Below are 22,382 nucleotides of genomic sequence, written 5' to 3' on the forward strand. Positions count from 1 at the left end.
ATAGAGCACAGTGTAAAATCCATTGCTAAATCGATGCTGTGATTTTCTTAGCAGAGAATTGGACAGATCAGTGACTGTCAATGTCAATCTTTCTGTATTGTAAACTATTTGAGGGACTGAAGGGATACTTTCTGTGCTTCAGGGTTTTTGTTTTTTCTTTTTTTTTGTTGTTGTTTGTTTTCTGTGCTTTAGTTCTTATTGTCTCTTTTTTTCTTCCTAAGAAGAGGGAAACTTGTATTTTATAGTTTTGTGGTAGCCTAATTTTTCATTTCTGGTTGTTAGGTCCTCTATCAGAGTTTAAAAGATTTATTGGAATATGAAGGGAATGTGGAAGATGACATGATGATCACTTTCCAGATATCTCAGACAGACCTCTTTGGTAATCCCATGATGTATGATTTAAAGGAAAATGGTGATAAAATTCCAATTACAAATGAAAATAGGAAGGTAATAAGTGTTTAATATCATCATTGTTTCTTTATTAACAGTTTTAAAGCATATATGCTTGTAATTTTTAAAGAAGTATCTAAACTAGTTCATACAGAAAATCAAGAAATCAGGTAATCAAATTCTTATAAGTGAAAGCCACAGTTTTCTAAATCTTTGGTGTAAGCTAGTATGAGTCTGTAGTTGGGCTAAACTTGCCCTTTTTAAGAAAAAGGACAGGAGTAGGAGATAGTGACACAATGTGGCTGTAATAAAAAGCAGAAACAATGTATTTATGATACTGAACTGTAAAGGGGAGAGAAACAAGGACCTCATGATTAGGATCCTTATCACCCAACAAATTATCATTGCCTTTAATATATATATATATATATATATATATATATATATATATACACATATGTGACTTAAAAATACTAGTGAAAAGTGTTTTTTAAGTTAGATACATGTTTTCTGTAAGCATCTGGAAACAGAGGGGAATAACCCGGAACGTGACAGGAAACTTAAGGTAAACTATATAGTAAACCTTTAAAAACCATAGTTTTATAATATAATTTTTGATAAAATACTATAATCTCTAGTTAGGATACAAAATGCATTTAGCGTTTATGATTTGGTACCAACTTCTTTATCAAGTAAAACACCAACATTTTGGCTGAACTGGATAACAGTAGGCAACTTCCCAAATATTCTAGCATAGACAACATGAGGCTTCCTGGTTTGCTCAGATCTAGTACATTGCAGTTGTTCGTTTTGCAAATAGATATATACATGATTTAAATGTCTCTGTGTTCACACACCTGGTTGACGGACTCAAAATTGTATTGAGGCCTGCTTTTATATTCAGTCTTACTTAATATAAAATCAAAATTGAAACGTACATAATTAGTTTATGTACATGGCCTTTTTAGAGTTCAATATTTGCTATTGCAGAGAGCTGTGAAATTGTTAAAGGTACAGATATACCTTGTTTTATTGTACTTTACTGCACTTTGCAGATGTTGCATTTTTTTATAAAGTTTTATGGCAACCCTGTATTGAGCAAATCTGTCAGCACCATTTTCTAACAGCATTTGCTCACTCTGTGTCTCTTTGTCACACTTGGTTAATTCACATTTTTCAAACTTTTTCATCATTATTGTATTTATTATGACCTATGCTCAATGACTCTGACTCATTGAAAACTCAAAATGATGGTTAACAATTTTTAGCAATATTTTAAAAATTAAGGTACATACATTTTTTGAGACATACTATTATTACAAACATCAGTTACAGTGTAGTATAAACATAACTTTTCTATGCACTGAGAAACCAAAAACTTCATTTGACTCGCTTTATTGCAGTATTCACTTTATTGTAATGAACTGAAACCAGCCTCACAATATCTCTGAGGTATGCCTGTATTTTCCTTTCTATGTGTAAAATATGAATCTTTAAAAATATTCATGAATGTTCATTCCTTCTCTGGGAAAATAAAAACAAGCTATGCAGCCCAGTATCTTGTTGTGTTTTACTTGTATAGTATATTATAAGAAGTTCTTGTGGTTAATGTTTTCTGCAGGAATTTGTCAATCTCTATTCTGACTACATTCTCAATAAATCAGTAGAAAAACAGTTCAAAGCTTTTCGGAGAGGTTTTCATATGGTGACCAACGAATCTCCTTTAAAGTATTTATTCAGACCAGAGGAAATTGAATTGCTTATATGTGGAAGCCGGGTAAGAAAGCAAAGTGTCTGAAAAACACCCTATTGTTTGTAATGGTGTGATATATATGTTAAGACATATTTTCTTGAATTTGCAGAATCTAGATTTCCAAGCACTAGAAGAAACTACAGAATATGACGGTGGCTATACCAGGGACTCTGTTCTGATTAGGTGAGGTACTTAATTCTTAAAAGGAAGATGAAATTCATCAAAGGGGTGTGTACTTCATGCTTTAGACCTTCATCTCTAGGTATTACTTAGCACATAAGCAAACTCACAAATTCTTAATCTATATTAGAAGTGTATTTATAATATCACCAGTTTTTATTATTATGATTCATTTCTTGATTGAAGTGTTTTATGTAAGTCACATGTTTTATTCTGCATTTGGGGTATAAATGACCTAACATTCCTAGTGATTCTGATTAGCATGTGCTTACTGCTGGTTCGAAAATGATGAAAATCATCGCTGAAAGTTTCTCTTTTCTTTTGAACCCTGTGTTAGTGAGCTGTTATTCTTGACCCTATTTGAAATACCCTTTGTGTGAAATTTACATTCTTTTATTTAATCTTTATAATCACATGCCAAGATACATATTAGTATTTGTTTTACACCTGAAGAAACTGAGCCCCAGATTTTCACAGAAAAATGTAGAGATTCCCAATCTTACGTGATTCCAAACAGATGCTGTTCAATACCATACTATCTCCTTTTCTGTACTATACTATTCAATCTTAAAAGACAGACTTCTTCCTCCCTTGTGGAGATTGGTAAACGGGGACAAAGGTGCTTTTTTGTTGCCTACTAGTGGGATAAGTTGAGGAATGCAAACATAACTTCTGGAGGTTGTTTCTGAAGGTAATTGCTCTAAGACTCCAGTATGTGAACACCAGAATTGAGTATCAGCTGTATCTAGAGATGAATAACATTTTATATTACATTATTTTTCTGTTATTTTATTCTTCCTGCTATGTAGGAGGATACTTGTATTTCTTCTTTTTTAGTACACCCTAAGTCATTTCTAGTAGCAATTATATAACTAAGCAACTGCTAATATGCTACTTACCTGAAGTTTCAAATTGACACATGAAAGGGTTGAGGACAAGATAAAACCTCACTGTGAGTCCCAAGGACTTCACAGTAGTATTTGTTAGTGATGTTAATCACAGATAGGTTTGTCACCTCTTAGTTTTTCTTTGAGAATAGTTGGAAATATTTTTTGTGTTCTTTATAGAGAAATTATTTTTTAAAGTTTTTATTTCTAGCTTATAACATAATTCCTACTTGATACTTAAGATCATATGTTAATGTGTGATTTGAAAGGCAAATGAAAAGATGGGTGTAGTAGCTTCCAAATCATTCTCACCATTAACGGTATTCTTAAAACCTTTTTAAACAAAATTCAAACTTCTTATTTTGTCAACATATATAAGAAAATATTCACTGATTAAATAGAATCTACAACTACTAGAAAGTTGAAGACTTACAATAGTTATTATAATACCAGGAAAAAATTGGCGATATTGTTATCTTGGTTGATATTTATTTCATTTTAAGTGTTCAGATGTTATTGAATTGAAATGAATAAAACACTTTGAAACTGTTTAATACATTTAAGCTAAAAATTAGTAGCATAACACTTGATGTAATAGAAAAAAACCAATAAAGGTATTTTAGTTTTTATTGTTAAAAATATAATTCTATTACAATTGTTACCACTGATAAAGTTAATGAAAATAAATTTTTCAAAAACAACTAAATGTAAAACATGAACATTTAAGAGTCTAGCATTAATAAAAATAAAGTGTTAAATGTTGATTCTTAAGGAAGTTTTTGTGTATATGTTTTCTAGTTGCTGATAAAGCACTCCCTGATTTCATTTACTAAGAGACTTAGAGGTATCTTTTTAAATGGCCCTCCTTAGTGTTTTGGGGTGAGAGTCGAGGACTACTACAGTTTCTTTGTAGTTGATACTGACTTTCTGTTTAAAAGGCTTGATCAAGCAACACCTGGGTGGCTCAGTCAGTTATGCCTTCAGCTCAGGTCATGTCCCAGTCAGTTATGCCTTCAGCTCAGGTCATGTCCCAGAGTCCCAGAGTCCCAGAGTCCTGGATCAACCCTCACATCGGGCTCCGAGCCTCCTCTCTCTCACTCTGCCTGCTGCTCCACCTGCTTGTGCTCTCTCTGTCAAATAAATAAAATCTTATTTAAAAATTTAAAAAAAAATTAAGATTTTATCAAATTCAGATTTAATTATCCTCTCCCCACAGTTAATGTGATTCATTTCATTGAATTTTTCCATATTATATCAGCCTTTTATTTCTAGATAAACCTTACTTAGCCGTGTGGTCTATTAGTTATAAATGTGTTGCTCTTTTATTTTACTAACATTTTAAGGTCTGTATTCATGAGGAATATTGACCTATAATTACCTTTTTTTTATACACATCAGGCTTTTGCTACCCTTGTAGTGAGTTGAAAAAGAAAACTGTTCCTTATTTTCAGAAATACTTGCGTAAGATTGGTATTTTTTTCTCTTAAATATTTGTTCACATTCACCAGAGGAGACTATCTGGGCCTGGACATTTCTTTGTTGAAAGTTTTGTTCTTTGGAGTTTTTAAAAATTTTATTTGGAAATAACTGTAGATTATTGGAATTTTCTTTTAAAGTATAGGTTGGTCCTGTAATAGCCTCTCTACTTTCCCACAGTGGTAACATTTTGCATAACTATAGCACAGTTTCAAATTCAGGAAGTTGATATTGGTTCATCCTGTAGATCATATTCAGATTTCATCAGTGGTTAGGCCCTTATTTCTATGTACGTTCAGTTCGTGTACTTGGATCACATTGTATAGATTCAGATAACCACTATCCTCATCTTAGTGTACAACTTTTTCATCACCAGAAGGGTCTGTGTTGCTCTCCCTTTCTAGGCATACTTTGCACCCCAGCATGATTACCTTGAGATCCATCAAAATTGTCACATGAATCAACTAGTCATTCCCTTTTATTGCCATGTGTAGAATTGCATGGCATACATGTACCAGATTTGGTTTAACCATTCAACTGTTAAAGGACACTTGGGTTATTGTCAGATTTGGCTATTAGGAATAAAGCTACTAAACATTTAAGCACAGATTTTTGTGTGAACATAAGTTTTCATTTCTCTGGTATAAATGCCCAGGAGTGCAATCCTGGGTCATATGATAAGTACATGTTTAGATTTCTAAGAAACTGCCAAATTATTTTCCAGAGTCCCTGTACCATTTTTCATTTCCCTGGGGTATATGAATGATCCAGTTTCTCCATATTATTGCTAGCATTTGTTGGTGTCAAAATTGTTAACTTTATCCTTTCTCCTAGATAGGTTGTGATGATACCTCATTGTGCTATAATTTGAACTACCCTTGATGGCTATAATGTGGAATATTTTTTCATGTACTTATTTGCCATCTATATATTATTTTTGGTGAAATGTCTGGGGTTTTATTGAATTTTGTGTTCTTCATAATTTTTAGTCCTTTTTGAGGTATGTGCTTTGCAAGTACGTTCTCCTACTCCTGTAGTTAATCTTTTCATCTTAACAGAATCTTTGCATAGCAGAAGGTTTTCATTTTGATTAACCTTGATTTTTCTTTTATGGATCATGTTTTTGGTAAAGTCAAATCTAAGATTCTTGGCCAGCCTTAGGTCCTAAAGATTTTTTTTTTCCTAAAATTTTTTACAGTTTTACATTTTATATTGAAGTGTGTCCATTTTGAGTTAATTTTTATATAACATTTGAGATTTAAGTCAAGATTCACTTTTGGCCTATGGATGTCCATATGTTCCCATATAATTTATTGAAAAAGTTATCCTTCCTTTACTGATTTGTTTTTGCATCTTTGTCAAAAATCAGTGTATAATGTTTATATAAATCTTTTTCTGAATTCCCTATGCTATTCCCTTGATCTGTGTTTCTATCCATCCCTCTGCCAATACTGCACTGTCTGTATTACTATAGGTAAATGGTAAACGTTAACATCAGATAAGAGTGCGAATGAAAGATTTCTTGTCTTTTCCATATTTTAGCTACTCTTTAACATACAAATTTTATATTCACTTTGACTATGCTTAAAAAACCTTGATGAAATTTTGATAGGAATTACATTAAGATCAAATTGGGGAGAACAGACATTTTTACTATGTTCACTGTCCAACCTATGAATACAGTATAATTCGTCATTTATTTAGGTCCTTTTATTAAAATGGCATTGTATTTTTAATTTTGGTTCCCACATGTTAGTATACAGGAATATGATTGATTTTTTTTTTTTTACATGTTGATCTTCTATTCAATTATTTTAGAAGGTTTTTTAGGTTTTTTTTTTTGAGACCTCTTGGGGTTTTCTTTGTAGATAGTCATGTCATCTCTAAATAGGGATAGTTTTGCTTATTTTTAAGTTTGTATGCCTTTTATCACTTTTTTTCCTGCCTTATTTATGCTAAAACTTTTAGCACTGTGCTAAATAAGAGTAGTTAAAACAAAAGCCTTGACTTGTTCCTGAATTTAGGAGAAAGCATTTATCTTTATCTCTTAAGCTTCATATTAGTGTAGTTGGTGCTCTACAAATTCAAGAGGTTCCAACCTCTGTACCTTGTTGTTGTTGTTGTTTTGTCTTCTTGTTTTGTTTTATTGTCTTTTGTTTCTTAAGATTTCATTTATTTATTCAGGAGAGACACAGAGAGTGAGGCAGAGACATAGGCAGAGGGTGAAGCAGGCTCCTTGCAGAGAGCCTCATGTGGAACTCGATCCCAGGACTCCAGGATTATGCCCTGGGCCGAAGGCAGGCGCTAAACCACTGAGCCACCCAGGGAAGCCCCCCTATACTTTGTTTGTTGAGCTTTGCTGTGAACAGGCTTTTGGCTTTTTGTCAGATGTTTTTTCCACATCTGTTGCTAGAAGCATGGTTTTCTTAATTTCTATTTGATACAGCACACTGCATTAATGGATTTTCCATTATTGAACCAACTTTCCATATCTCAGTCATTTCCATTTAGTTCATTGTCACATTTGACGTGGTAATGGTGGTTGATTATTTCTGTGTCTTGAGTTCATGAGATATACTGGCCTATAGTTTTTGTCTTTTTTTTATGTTGTCTTGGTCTGGTTTAAACATTAGGATTAATTCTGGCCTCGTAAAGTTGGGAAGTGTTCTATTTGTAGGAGAGATTGTGTTAAGGTGGTACTAATTGTTTCTTAAATGTTTCGTGGAATTCTCCAACGAAATCATTTGGGCCTGGAAATTTCCCTTTTTTTGGGGGAGAATTTGAAATTCAGTTTCTTCAGTGTTTATAAAACGATTAAGATATTCTTTCATACTGGGTAGGTTATGGTAGTTTGTGTTATTCAAAGAGTTGATCTATTTTATTTAAGTAGTCAAATTTATGTGTGAAGAGTTCATAATATTCCCTTCTTATTCTTTTGATGTCTGCAGGTCTGAACTGATCATACCCTTTTTTATTCCTCATAGTGGTAATTATGTTTTTTTTTTAACTTGTTAGTCTTTGTTGAGAGATTTGAAATTATTGATTATATTGAAAAGCTGGCTTTTTATTTCTCTGTTCTTATTTTCAATTTCATTGATTTCTGCTCTTTATTAGTTTCTTCCTTTGTTTTGGTTTATTTTGCTCTTCTCATTCTAGCTTACTGAGGAGAGAAACAGTGATTGGTTTGAGACCTTTCCTCTTTTCTAATGTAAGCATTTAGTGCTTTAAATTTTATTCTCATTATTGCTTTAGCTATATCCCATATGTTTTGATATGTTGTGTTTTTCTTTTTTTTCATATCTGTATTTTTTAAAATTTATTTTGAGACTTTCTCTTTGTTAAACCAAATTATGTTGTTTAATTTCCAGGGGTTTTGGATATTTTCTTCTTTCTTCTCTCTTATTTATTGATTTCTAGTTTGATTCTTTTATAGTCAGAGAACTTATTCTTGCGTAACTCTCAATACTCTTGAATTTGTATATTCTGTGTTGGTGGGTGGAATGTTTGGTGATTGTTAATTTAGATTTTGTTCATTGATGATTTTGTAGATTTTGTGACCAGTAGTTCTGTCAGTCACTCAGAGAGAGGGGTGTTGAATGCTCCATACTGGTGGGTGTGTCCATTCCTCCTTTCAGGTCTATCAGTTTTGACTTTATGTATTTTGAAGATCTTTTGATTGGTGCATAAACCTTGAGCCTCAGTATGTCTTTTTGATAGATTGATCATTTATCATTATGTGGTGTGGTTCTCCATCTACTGATTTTCTTTCCTCCAGAATCTATCTGTCTGATCTATTAATCTTCTTTTAACATTTTTTAAATTAAACTTCTTATTGTGAGATAATTCTAGATTGGTATGCAGTTGTAAAAAATCGCACAGAGACCCTGTGTACACTTTATCATATTTCACTTAGTAGCAAATTTTTATAAAACAGTTACAATATCACAAGTAGGATACAGTCAAAATTCAGAAAAGTTCAATCACCACAAGAATTCCTCCTGTTGCTCTTCTATATTCCGTCAAACCCATATATCTATAGCTTTTCACTATGCCCACTCTGGTCCTTAACCCCTGACAACAACTAATCTGTTGTCTGTTTCTTTAATTTTGTCATTTCAAGAATGTGAAATAAGTGAATCACACCTAATATGTCACATTTTGGGATTTGCCAATATTTTTTAGCCATTTGCCTGTTGAAAAACTTCATGTTTGTTCCTCATTTGGAGCTGTTATGAATAAAGTTGCTATGAATAATCACATGCAATTTATTTGGTAAACACAAAATTTTCGTTTCTCTAAATGCCAAGAATGCACTTAATTGTTTTTTACTATTTGAGAGTTCTGATACTTTTCTCTTACTCCTTTTATCTCTGTCACGTTTGCTTCATGTATTTTGAGGCTCTGTCATTTGGTACATATCTTGCATTCTTTCTTTCATTTATTTTTTTTGTACATACCCATTTATAGTCATTATGTCTTACTGGTGGATTGGTCTTTTTATCATTACATAAAGTCCCTTTTTTTAATTTGTAATTTTCTTTGCTCTAAATCTAATATGAATATAACCATTCCTGGTTTATTTTTTAATGTTTGCATGATATCTTTTTTCTGATGTTTTATTCTCAACCTATCTGTTGCTGATTTTGAAATGAGTTTCTTAGAAATAACATGTAGTTGAGTCCTTTTTTTCCATCCACTCTGTCTGCCTTGTAATTGATATAGTTAGAAAATTCATATTTAAGGTAATTATTGATACATTAGGGCTTATGTCTACCATTTCATGTTTTCTGTTTCTCCTTTATCATTTTGTTTCCAGGGGTTATCTTGTTACTTGAACGTTTTTTTAGGATTCCGTCTTGATTTACTTCTAGTGTTGTTTGGGTTGTATGGTTTAGTACAGTGTTCTTCCTGTTTGCTGTGGTAACATAACATTGTACACATGTGAAAGTGGATCAGCATCTCTTCCAATGAAGTATGGAAACCTTGCTTTCAATTAGGTTTCTTTCCCCACTTTTAAATATTGTTGTGAATATTAATACTGTTATAATTTTTATATCAGTCATCACAGGATTTACAAAATTCATGAGAATTTTGTTGTGTATACCTGTATTTCTGCTATTTCAATTCTTCCCTTTTGCTTTAAGAGTCTTTTATGACTTCTCTTAGTCATTCTTCAAAGACAGGTCTACTAATGGCAGATTCTATTAGTTTTCCTTTGTTTGGGGATGTCTATTTCCTCTTTATTGCTGAAGAGTAGTTTTGTTTATGCCATTGGGATTTGTTCAGCTTCTTGGATTTGTGGGTTGTTTTTTTGTTTGTTTATATTTTTTGCCCAACATGGAAAATTTGGGGGCACTATTTCTTCAAATATTTTTTCAGCCCCAGTGTCTCTCCTTTCTTTCTGAGCTTCTAGTAGTACCAGTGTTCAGTCATTTATCATCATTACACATGTATCTGAGACTGGTTTGGTTTTGGGTTTTGGTGTTTGTTTTTTCTTTTGTTTTCCAGTTTTCTCTAGTTTGTTTCTTTTTTTATCCTCTGTCTTCTTTACTATTGAGCCTATCCAGTATTTTTCTCTATGTTTTTCCAGTTCTATAATTCACATTTGGCTCCTTTTTAAAAATAACTACTGTTTCTTTCCTGAGATTTTTCTCTTGTTTCATTTCTGAAACAATAGAGCTTGTAATTGTAAAATCATTTTTATGATGAATGCATTAAAATCCTTCTGAGATAATTCCAACATACCCTGTTCATCTCAATGTTGACAACACTTGTTTCTTGTTCTTTCATGTTGTAATTTGGCTTGCATCCTAGACATTGTGTCTGTTAGGAGATCCTGGGTCCTGTTTACATTATTTTACTTTAGTAGGCAATCATCCTATTCAAGTGTAACACACGGGTCCTAGCATACTTTTTGTGGGTTGTGGTTCCAGAGACAATTTTAGTTTTCAGAGCCTTTGCGGCACTTAATCCTGCTTTGCTTTATGTATCTTATTCCATGAGGGCTCCCACTGGTCCATGATGGTGTTGCTTGAGGGAGATGAAATGAACAGCTTCTCCATGCAGACATGTGTGGTATCTTAAGCCTCCCATGGGCTGGAGAGTTCTTGCTGTGCTCAGTGCCTTTTGTGGCAGTTAAATTAGGCCCGTGTTGCCGGCCATTCAGGGTCCCTCGGCTAGGAGGGACTCTGGGTCCCTACAAGAAAGACAAGCACTTACCAGGCCAGGACCAATTGTGGCAGAAAAACCCTCCCAGCTGTGACTCTGGGTTGAGAAAGGAAGTCTCAAGTATGACTTCTTTTCTTCTTGTTCAATTTAAGTTTATCTTCTGTTTTTGTGGTACTATCATTGTGCTTCGTTTATCCTGTGGTTCCTCTAGTTCAGTTTTAGTTTCCTCCATCTGATATGATTTCTTTTCTTTGTATTTCCAGTTATCCCCTGCTCCTGTCATACCTTTCAAGATCTTTTCTTCAGTTTTAGTTATGTTTCTGACTTAATTGTCCTTTCATAGCCTCTACTATGACTTAAAATTTTTTTTACCTTAATTTGAAATCTGTTTACAGTTTTCATGTGTTTTGTTGGCAGATCTTTGGCGCACTTTTATTCTCTATAAAGACATGATTCTTTATCTGCTCTTATCTGTCCTTAGTTGTTCACACTCTTGGGGTAGAGCTCTGCCCTTTCGGGGTGAACTCTAACCGGTATTGTTATGCACACCCTCCTCTTCCATATTGCTCCTGTAGGACTCTACTAGTTCAGGCTCAGGTATTCATACTCTCAACTTATGTGTCAGTTGGGAGTTTGCCACTCTTTCTTCCTAGTTTTAATCTAAACTTAAGTTATGGGTGTTTTTATTGGATTTTTCGCTGCATTTTAATCTGCATAAGTTTTAAGAGAGGTAGATGGAATGTGATTCATACATATGACTTAGGTAGAAATACAGAAGCCTCTTTTTCAGTTTTCTGAATAGTTGCATTCCTAATAAATAAACAAAGAATATAAACAGACTGGTCAGGGTCCTATCTCTCTGCCTGTGTCTGATTCGGTTAGGATTCAGAGCCCTCCTACAATGTGAGAAAACCTGATTACCACTCATTTGTAGGGCAGCTCTGCGGCCCTGACAGAAGCTCTGGCATACAGGAGACTTATTTTTTCTTGTCAGCCACCCAAAAGGAGTGATCTAGACTATGGAACGATTTTGTCCTCCTGAAAGAGGCACCTGGATATTCCATGTCTTACTTCCTGTGATTATGATATAGTTCTCTGTTGTTTCTCTAGGTGAATGAGAAGTTTGCCAGAACTGAGGGGTGGGGGAGGATGTTAGACTGTCAGGGAAAAGAAGCAGAAAGACATTGAAGAGAGCCGAAAAATCTAATAAAGCTGCTAGCTCATGTCAGAAGAATTGGCATTGTACCAACAAAAATGCCTGCATTTTAATAATAGAAATTGTATACTGGAATACTAGAATATCAAAAACTAGAATTATAATTACACATGTAGGAAGTGTGATATTCTCTGCTAAGATTCCGGAAAGAGCTTTTCAAATAAATATTAAAATTATCCTTTGACTAAGTAACATTGTCAATTTTTTTCTGAAATCTTGAAATTTTTTTAGCTGAGAATTAGTGTATATGTTAAATTTATGGATACATCATTATTCAAACAAGCAAGTCAAGATTGCTCTTAATGTACTGCATTTTGTTTTTGGTGTGAGTATAACAAGCATCATTATAACAACATGACTTTTATCACATAGATTTTAGGAATGCCAGGGACTAACTCATTCTCTTAAAATAATTGCATATAGCAGAAATATCAGAATTATCCCCCATCCGCACTTCTACAGTACACAAAATCAAAAGTGTTCAAGTTTATTTTTTAAAAGTATGCTTTTGGATTAGTACTATTAGACGTGTGTTTCTCTGTATTTTGTCCTTAATCTGTATCACCTTTTCCCGCCAAAATCTTGTATTTTCAATTCGCAGGATTTGGGTTTTGGATTTGGTCTTTTGTTTGCTGCTGATTATATATTATGAGTATACCATAGTTTATATAATTACTTCCTGTTGTTGGACACTTAGGTTTATCAGTTTTTACCATTCTAAATAATGCAGCAGTGGATTACTCTTATATGTTTTTAAGTGTTTCAGTAAGATTAATTAGTATAAGTAATTTGTAGATCCTTGATTACCAGGAATGAATGTTCAGGATTTCTGATATTAATTTCCAAGTTATCTCTGTAATATGGTTTTAATAAATCATAAACTCTTATTAGTGCTAGTTATAAATGAATGCCAAACTAAAATCAGTATTCTGTCTTTTCTCAGAGAGTTCTGGGAAATCGTTCATTCATTTACAGATGAGCAGAAAAGACTCTTCTTGCAGTTTACAACAGGCACAGACAGAGCACCTGTGGGCGGACTAGGAAAATTAAAGATGATTATAGCCAAAAATGGCCCAGACACAGAAAGGTAATTATTAATTTTTTTGTAGTTTTACATAGAATTATCCAAATCACATGAAATATTAGTTCAGAGAGTGTTTTTCTATTACTGTTTGAGGAAATTTTTAACACACTGGCCTATTTCAAAACTATTACAGAGCTCACTTGATTTAAAATTTTGCAAATTGATATGATTCAATTTTTAGTTCATAATTTTTAAATTCAAGACCTTATTATGTATTCTATTTAAAAATGGTTGAATTGAGGCTTGGAAAATTGTTCAGCACTAGGTTTCATAATCTTAACATTTGAATCCAATTTCATAATCTTGGCATTTAATTTGTTCTCTATTATATAAGTTAATGTTTTTGTTGAGTAAGGATCATTCATGAACAGTAGTATATTTGAGGGTTTAAATATATAGAAATATATAGAAATGTCTGTGCCTCCCTTCTTTATTTCTATTAGCATTCCATATTATTTGATGTATTATTTGATGACTTTAATGTAAATTTGTTTATATTTGTTATTAAGTCATTTATATAACATATTGCCAAGAATATTTCTGACTGGCATTAAAGAACACAGACTTTGAAATCTTAAAAACCAAATTTGGGTATTCTCTCCACTTTAGAGTAAATTTGCTTCTCAGTGATGTCAGCTCTGTAGTGGGAATAATGATAGGTTTATTGTGAGAAGATTTAGTTAAGTGAGATCTAACAGTTAAATACCTGAAACAATGTCTGGTTTGTCATAATTCAGTGGATACAATATGTTATCATCAGTCATCACCATCTTCATTATCATCAGTATTGAGTAATATATAAGATAAAGACAAACTGATACTTGATAGCTGTACACAAAAAGCAAAAAGTTTGAGTTGCATTAACGTGTACTCTGCATTGCAAACCGTCTCAACTACAGGTACAATCTAAAAGTAGGACTTTTTAATGATGAGCATGTTCCCCATGATTTATTTTCCTATTTTCCCCCCCTTCTCCCTATTTAGGTTACCTACATCTCATACTTGCTTTAATGTCCTTTTACTGCCGGAATATTCAAGCAAAGAAAAACTTAAAGAAAGATTGTTGAAGGCCATCACTTACGCCAAAGGATTTGGCATGCTGTAAAAAAAAAAAAAAAAAAAAAAAAGAAAGAAAAGAAAAGAAAAAGAAAAAGAAAAAAAAGGAAAAAGAAATTTAAAATTTTAATAAATATAATGAGGGATAAAATTGGTGGTGATAGTGTCCCAGTACAAACAGGCTGTAAGATAGTGAACCACAGTAGTCACCTATGTCTGTGCCTCCCTTCTTTATTGGGGATATGTGGGCTGGAACAGCAGATTTCAGCTACTTATATGAACAAATCCTTTATTATTATTATTATTTTTTTTTTTTTGCGTGAAAGTGTTACTTATTCTTTCACTTGTATGTACAGAGAGGTTTTTCTGAATATTTATTTTAAGGGTTAAATCACTTTTGCTTGTGTTTATTACTGCTTGAAGTTGAGCCTTTTTGAGTATTTAAAAAATATATACCAACAAAACTACTCTCCCAAGGAAAATATTGCCACCATTTGTAGACTGTGTAACCTTCAAGTATGTGCTACTTTCGTCCCTGTATCTAACTCCAATCAGGAACTGTGTTTTGTTTTTTTTTTGTTTTTGTTTTTTGTTTTTGTTTTTTTTTTTTGTTTTTTTTTTAAACAATTTGCTTTGAAACTTGAAGTCTTGAAAACAGTGTGATGCAATTGCTGCTGTTCTAGTCCCCAAAGAGTTTTCTGTGCAAAATCTTGAAATCAATAAAGATGGAAGGGAGAACTTGAAATGTTTTAACTGCAGCCCTCAGAACTTTACTTTTAGTGACAGCACAACAAATTAAAAACAACTCATGCCACAGTATGTCGTCTTCATGTGTCTTGCAATGAACTGTTCCAGTAGCCAATCCTTTTTCTAGTATATGAAAGGACAGGGATTATTTTGTTGTTGTTGTTGTTGTTGTTGTTGTTGTTTTAAGTTTACTGGGGAAAAGTGCATTTGGCCAAAAGAAATGGTAATCACGCCTGTTGCAAGAAAGCTAGGAAGTTTGTTGTTTATTATAAACACAAAGCATGTGAAAGTGCACTTAACATAAATTTTTTATTAATTACTTATTACCTGCATTTTAAATAGACAATCCAAAGTCTTCCCTTCATGTTGCCATCATCTTGTCTAATCAGCCATTTTATCAAGGCACATGATCAGTGTTGCAACATAATGGAAAGGATGGCTATTGTGCCTTGTTATTTAATCATACATTAAACAGACCTGGAAGTGAATGGAACTATTACTCTTAAGTCCTACTTACATTGTATATCCCCAAAGATTAAGTTTTACTTCAAAAAGTAAGTGTTAAATATTACTTTCATGTACTATGGAAAAGTACAAATAGGTTTAAATTACTGGGCGTTCAGAAGTACGTAGTTTCCCCTTTCTAGTCTTCTGTGTCTGTGATGTTAATTTCTTTTATTGCAATATAAAATAAAAGGATTATGTATTTTTAACTAAGGAGAGACATATGGATATATCCTTTTACTACAAGCTACATACAGCTGATGAGCTGAGCTTGTGCTTTGATGATTGTTTTAACAGACTACGATAGATCAGCCTGATGATTTGTGAAATTGGCAGGAAAAATACAGCTTTTCAAATCAGTGGAGGGGAAAATGGATGTCTTTCAGGATTATTTTAATTATTTTAGTAATTGAGACAGATCTGTTATGTACCATAATGCTAAATAAAACAGTGACATTTTTCATCATAATTTAGTGGAAAAAGAAAACAGTGCTTTCCATCTTGTGATAAGGTAACCTTTTTTTGTTGTTGTTTTTTCTGGGCCAGCCTTTAGAAACACTGTTAAGGTATGTACACTACCTTGATGCAAGGGACTCTCATGATACTACAGTCATCTTAAAGAGTGTCTCATCCATGTGCTTGTGTATAATGAAAGGAGAGAAATCAAATACTCTGGGGGCATTTTATATAATAAATTCGTGAAGAAATGTGTGCTCTTCAGTTCTCAAGTTCTATTATCACAGTATTGAAGTTCTATAATTGTATTAACATATCTGTATGAAGTTTGTGAATGGTAATTGAGTATAGGTTATCAGATATAGAATTCACATCAAATAGACTTTTAACAAACAGTTCAAAATAAACCTACCCTTAAAAATATTTTAAGAGAAAAAGTCATTGGTTGTCCATACTAGCTGCTCTCACTTGCATAGTTATTTTCCTGGGCATGTTACCACTTCTCTTACCACTGCCTCCTGTTCACTACTGTTTACTAGAATGCCATTGAACAATATCTCAAGGAAGAGGAAAACAGAAATTTTGACTATGATGACTACTTCTACCCTAAAGTCTTACCATTAAAGTACTTTTTTTGTCTGGATACTCTTACATATTTTGATTATCTGTGAATCAGCCCACAGTCTGCAGGAAGCTCTGCCAAAAACATGAACCATAAACTAAAATAATTAGCTTTCCAAATGAAATAGAAACTTGCTCTTACATTTTATTGTTTTAGAAAACTTCAAACATGCAACGTAAAAATACAACCTGCTGCCAAACTTTTCTGGAAACTGACAGCTTCAGCAAATGAGTTGGATTTCCTCACCCTATATACCACTATCCTGGGTTGTGGTTAATTTTATGATAAAATACAACTACAACTTCCCTAGTTTTATTTTGGGGTGCATACCTGTGTAGGAAGATGAATATCCAAAAAACAAAGCCTTAAAAATGAGGCTTCAAACTGAATTTGCTGATGTTCATTCATTCATGATTGTGACCTAGCAATATCACTCTGTTCTCCTTATACAGCTGCTGAGATTTCAGACCCCTTTTGGGGTTTTTCTCAAGAATTTCTTAGTCTGTTAGAAGGATTGTTTTCCCAAAGCTACTTTATTTGTAGTCTTGATTTCCCTTACCTTCTCATGCACTTTCCATATTTTTTTTTAACTTCTACTAGCTCCTTAAGGATCATCTACCCTTTCCACCTTTTCTGTGAGCCACCAAAGAATTAAAAAACAAACTTCAGTTTTCTCCCTCTTTTGCCTTCTACTCAATGTTATTAGTCTATAATTTCCTGGGGAAGACTGTTAACAAAATGCAAAGTCCCAAGGCTTTCCCCCTTCTCCGTTCAGATCCAGTAAGTTGGCATTTGTTAACCACTGCAAGATTTTGATGCAAATGTCTCACTGTGAGAACTGCTTAACCCACTGAAAATGGTCTTCTGTAGAATATTCAAAACCACCCCAATTGCCAGTATGAACCTTGCCAGCACCTTGAACTTAATTTGGCTGCTACTCTGTTTTTCAGTTGGATGTATACTATCCAGATCTTGGATGGATACTATAATTCTACTTAGTTTTTTGTCTTTACTTGTCCAGTTATCTCTGGTCAACCTCAACCACTCCTGGAGATTCTTGTATAAATCCATATTTTTTGCTCAGACTCTAGCCCCAGGAGATCTTTCTGGTACCTCAAAGTTTATACCAAAACTTCATCTTGCATCGCTGCCTACTGTTAATTTGTTTCTTCCTTAAAAGGATCACTTTCAGCCCCGTCATCGAAATCCTTCGTGTCTCAGTTGTCACAGTTTATATCAATTTTTTTCCCCTCCAGTCTTCCCAGTTGGTTGTTGTCCTTCATCATACTTTCAGGTCCTGGTTGCTTTTGATAGTTTCCTAAAACTACCCTGACTGTAACCTCTTCCAATCTTTTTCATTCTGCTAAAACATTTTTGTTAATTTTTCAATATCCCCTGCTTCAAAATTTGTTCCCCTTTGAATATTCTTCAAACTTGGCAGCCAAAGCTCTCCATAAACTGGGCTCCAAATGGTTTTCCAATTTTGCCATCTGTTACAGGCACTTCTCTCCCTGCATGCTCACCCAACATCTTCATTTTGTGCTTAATTATTTCATATTTCTCAAGGACCCTTCAAAACCAAACTTTAAAACACTTCACCCATGAAGATTTTGTTGATCCCTGATACGGACCCCCTCCCCCCAGGTGCTTGTGTGACTTCACAGCAATTCACACTTCCCATAATAGCTCAGCTTGGTGGAGCACATTACTTATTTAAACAGCAAAGGAATCCCCAGGGGGTTTTCCCCCATAACCATTCCCTAGGATGTGAGCAGATTCATGAAAAGGTTATGTTTGTCATCTTCCCACCAGTTTGTCACTACTCGAATGATTGAAAATGACTCAGCATGCAACAATGTTCAGTGAAGCTTCCTGTTTTTTCACTAAAAATGGCCTCTGTCTCCTCGTCTCCTCCCCACAACCCCCCCCTCCATGCACGCACACCCTGAATTCTTTATTACTATTAAGCATTGAATGTAGCTGAATGACTTGCCACTTGAAGTGACTCCGGATCAATGACTGAATGACAGATAAATGACAGATTTCCTTGAGAGCAATATTGTGTGACTTCCCCAGCCCTACCTTTTGGATGTGCTCTTGAACCAGGAGCCTCTGAGCAGTCCTGCTGTCTGGCCGCACTCCTCATGGAGATGCGGGCAAGCATCTTTACACCATCTCACTGTTGCCAGCCCTTCATGTCTGTCAAAGAACAATCCTCTGCCAAACACTATGCTTTTACACTAAATGAAGCACCATGATGAATTCCTGTTTATCCAGAAACTCATTACCATTACTACAAATCAATTCTCAAATCAGGATTCATGGATTCATTTGAACAGGACCTGGAGTAGTTATCCTAGCTATCATCTGGTCTTTAGCAAACTAGAAAATGGGATAAGCATGTGTCTGGTACATGGTACACAGTTGTTGAGGATGCAGTCTACAGAGTCAGATGACTGGGTTTCAGTCCTGGCCCTGCCTTTCCCTCAGCTTATATTATATCCAAGCGTATCTCATTGCTGGCTATCAGGATTCAGTGAAGTTGAGGTACAGATGCTAGACAACCTGGTGCAAGACCTCCTGAGAGAGACAGAGATAGGTACTTTGAATATTTGCCAGTTAAGGGAAGAATCCATTGAGAGGTTGGAGATAATTACAATGAATTTCTTTTGCAGGAGTTGACCCTCCCTCATCCACCTCAAAGTAGAGGAAGGGTACTTCCCTCATCTTTTTGTTTTTGTTTTTTCTAATTCAGGTAAAATTCATGTAACAAAATTCACCACTTTAAAGTTGTATAATTAGTGGCTTTTAAAATATTCATGAAATTGTACAACCATCACCATTGCATACAGAGCATTTTTATCACTGTAAAAAAAAATGTGCCCATTAGGAGTGACTTTATTCTCCCCTCAGTAATTCCCTCCCCCCCTCTCCAATTCTCCTACACAAACCAAAACCCCTGGTAATCACTAATCTTTCTGTCTGTAGATTCCCCTATTTGGGACATTTCATATCAATGGAATCGTGCAATATGTGGCCTTTTGTATCTGACTTTTTACTTAGAACTATGTTTTCAAGGTGCATCTATGTTGTAGCATGTATCAGTACTTCATTTCTTTTTATGGCTGAATAATATTTCACTGTATAGATATACCATATTTTTGTTCATTCATTTGATGGATATTTGTGTTATTTCTGCTTTTTGGCTATTATAAATGCTACTACTCTGAACATTTGTGTACAGGTTTCTATGTGAATATGTTTTTATTTCTCTTGGTTATGTGCATAGGAGTGAAATTGTTGGGTCATATGCCTACTCCTTTCTAGGAACTATCAAACTTTTCCAGACTATTTTTGACATTTCCACCAACAGTGTGTGAGTGAGAGTTCCAATTTCTCTACATCCTGGCTAACACTTATTATTGACATTTTTATTCTAGCCATCCTTGTAAGAGTGAAGTATTACATGGTTTTTGCATTTCCCTAATGACTAATAAGGCTGAGCATCTTTTCATGTCCTTTTGTCTATTTGTTCATCTTTGGACAAATGTGTATTCACATACTTTACCCATTTCTTAATTGGGTTCTTTTTATTACTGAGTTCTTTATTCTGGGTGCAAGTTCTTTACCAATTAATTACTTGCAAATATTTCTCACATTCTTTGGATAGTATTTTCACTTTCTTAATGGTGCTCTTTGAAGCACAAAAGTTTTAATATAGTGATGTCCAAATTTTTTTTTCTTTTGTGATTTGTGCTTTTGTTATCATATCTTTAAAAAAATTACCTAATCCAAGTCATACCTGTTTTCTTTTAAATGTCTTATAGTAAGGTCTTCGATCCATTTTCATATTGTGCACTGTGGAAGTCCAGCTTCATTCTTTGGCTTGTAGATACCCAGTTGTCCAAGCATAGTTGCTCAAAAGACTTGTTTCCCTATGAATGGTCTTGGCACCATTATTGAGAAGTAATTGCTCATAAATATTAGACTTATTTTTAGGCTTGCAGTTTTATTCCATTGATTTTTATGTCTGTCCTAATGCCAGTACCACACTGTCTTGATTATCATAGTTTAATTACTGTAGGTCAGATTTGAATTTGGGATTTGTGAGTCGCCCAAGTTCCTTTCGCAGGTCCTTTTGTCTGTTTGAGGTCCCTTGCAGTTCCATATGAATTTTACAATCAACAAAACACACAGGTGGAATTTTGATACGGATTGTGTTGTGTTTAGAGGGAATATTGCTATTTTTGACAACATAAAGGTTTCCAATCCATGAACATGGAATCTCTCTCCCATTTGTTCAGTCCTTATTTTTTCATTGATGTTTTATAGATTTCAGTGTACAAGTCCTGACTTCTTTGATTAGATATTTTCCTAATTGTTTTTGATGCTACTATAAACAGAATTGTTTTCTAAATTTCATTTTTGGATTGCTCATTGCTAGTACATAAAATATAAGTAATTTTTATATGATAATCTTGTATTCTGCTTGCTTGCTTTTTTTTCCCTCCCTCTCTCTCTTTCTCTTTCTCTTTCTTTCTTTCTTTCTTTCTTTCTTTCCTTTTTCTCCTTCCTTCCTTCCTTCCTTCCTTCCTTCCTTCCTTCCTTCCTTCCTTCCTTCCTTCCTTCCTCTTTCTTCTTTTCTTTTCTTTTCTTTCTTTCTTTCTTTCTTTCTTTCTTTCTTTCTTTCTTTCTTTCTTTCTTTCTTTCTTTCTTTCTCTCTCTTTCTTTCTTTCTTCCTTCCTTCCTTCCTTCCTTCCTTCCTTCCTTCCTTTTCTTTCTTTCTTTCTTTTTCTTTCTTTCCTTTTTCTCCTTCCTTCCTTCCTTCCTTCCTTCCTTCCTTCCTTCCTTCCTTCCTCTTTCTTTCTTCTTTCTTTCTTTCTTTCTTTCTTTCTTTCTTTCTTTCTTTCTCTCTCTCTCTCTCTCTCTCTCTCTCTTTCTTTCTTTCTTTCTTTCTTTCTTCTTTTCTTTCCTTCTTTTTCCTTCCTTCCTCCCTTCCTCCCTTCCTCCCTTGTTTCTTTTTTCTTTCTTTCATTCCTTAGGAGATTTTACATCTAGCACCATGCATTTGTGGATAGAAATGATTTTTCTTCCTTTCCACTCTGGATTTCTTTTGCTTGTTCTTCTTGCCTAAGTGCCCTGGCTAGCTCTTCTAGTACAATATTGAATAGAAGTGGCAGGAACAGACATCTCTTCTTGTCCTTGATTTTAAGAGGAAAGCATTTAGTCTTTCACCGTCATGTGTAACGTTAGCTGTTTTTCATAGATTCTTCAGGTTGAGGAAATTTTCTTCTATTCCTAGTCTGTTGAGTGTTTTCACAAGAAAGGATATTGGATTTTTGTCAAATGCTTCTGCATCCAATAGAGTATATTATTACATTGATGGATTGAACCAACCTTGCATTCATGAGCTAATCCTACTTGCCCATAGTACACAAACCTTTTTAGATGCTGCTGGATTTGGTTTTAGTATTAGAATATTTGTGTTGATAAGAAATATTGGTCTGTAGTTTTCTTATCTGATTTTGATACCAGAATAATACTGTTTTCATAGAATGAGTTGTAGGTTTTCCTTCATCTTTAACTCAGTGAGGTATGTTTCAAAATGAACTACTTGGAGACCTTGATCCTGTGATCTTTAGATTTGGGGGAACACAGGGATGGTACATGACTCTTCCTGGAAAGGGTCCTTGTAAGGTTTGACTGAAGGAGTCTGTGACAACTGAATAAAGGACACATTCACCAATAATGGGGCTGAGCTGTATGTTTCCTGTGTGCCAGATGTGGTGTAAGAGATGATCCGTCTTGAAAATTACCCTACACATGTGGGCTTCTTGCATGTG

At 34.1% G+C, this 22,382-nt stretch overlaps 1 protein-coding gene across 14 annotated transcripts in view; it reads left to right on the forward strand.

Annotated features, from left to right (window-relative positions):
- UBE3A (ubiquitin protein ligase E3A) overlaps positions 1-16,340 on the forward strand; it is a 95,528-nt gene extending 79,188 nt beyond the window's left edge. For 13 of the 14 annotated variants that reach the window (XM_072795561.1, XM_072795539.1, XM_072795552.1 and 10 more), the window contains 5 exons: positions 283-447; positions 2,012-2,167; positions 2,253-2,326; positions 13,014-13,157; positions 14,139-16,340. In XM_072795561.1, the coding sequence (XP_072651662.1) occupies positions 283-447; positions 2,012-2,167; positions 2,253-2,326; positions 13,014-13,157; positions 14,139-14,259 (660 nt within the window). In that variant the 3' untranslated portion in view covers positions 14,260-16,340. The remainder of the gene's footprint in view (positions 1-282; positions 448-2,011; positions 2,168-2,252; positions 2,327-13,013; positions 13,158-14,138) is intronic. The other variant, XM_072795529.1, reaches the window with a different exon arrangement.
- The last annotated feature ends 6,042 nt before the right edge of the window (positions 16,341-22,382 follow it).

Source organism: Canis lupus, chromosome 2 (assembly GCF_048164855.1).
Source record: "Canis lupus baileyi chromosome 2, mCanLup2.hap1, whole genome shotgun sequence".
NCBI classification, from domain to species: Eukaryota; Metazoa; Chordata; class Mammalia; order Carnivora; family Canidae; genus Canis; species Canis lupus.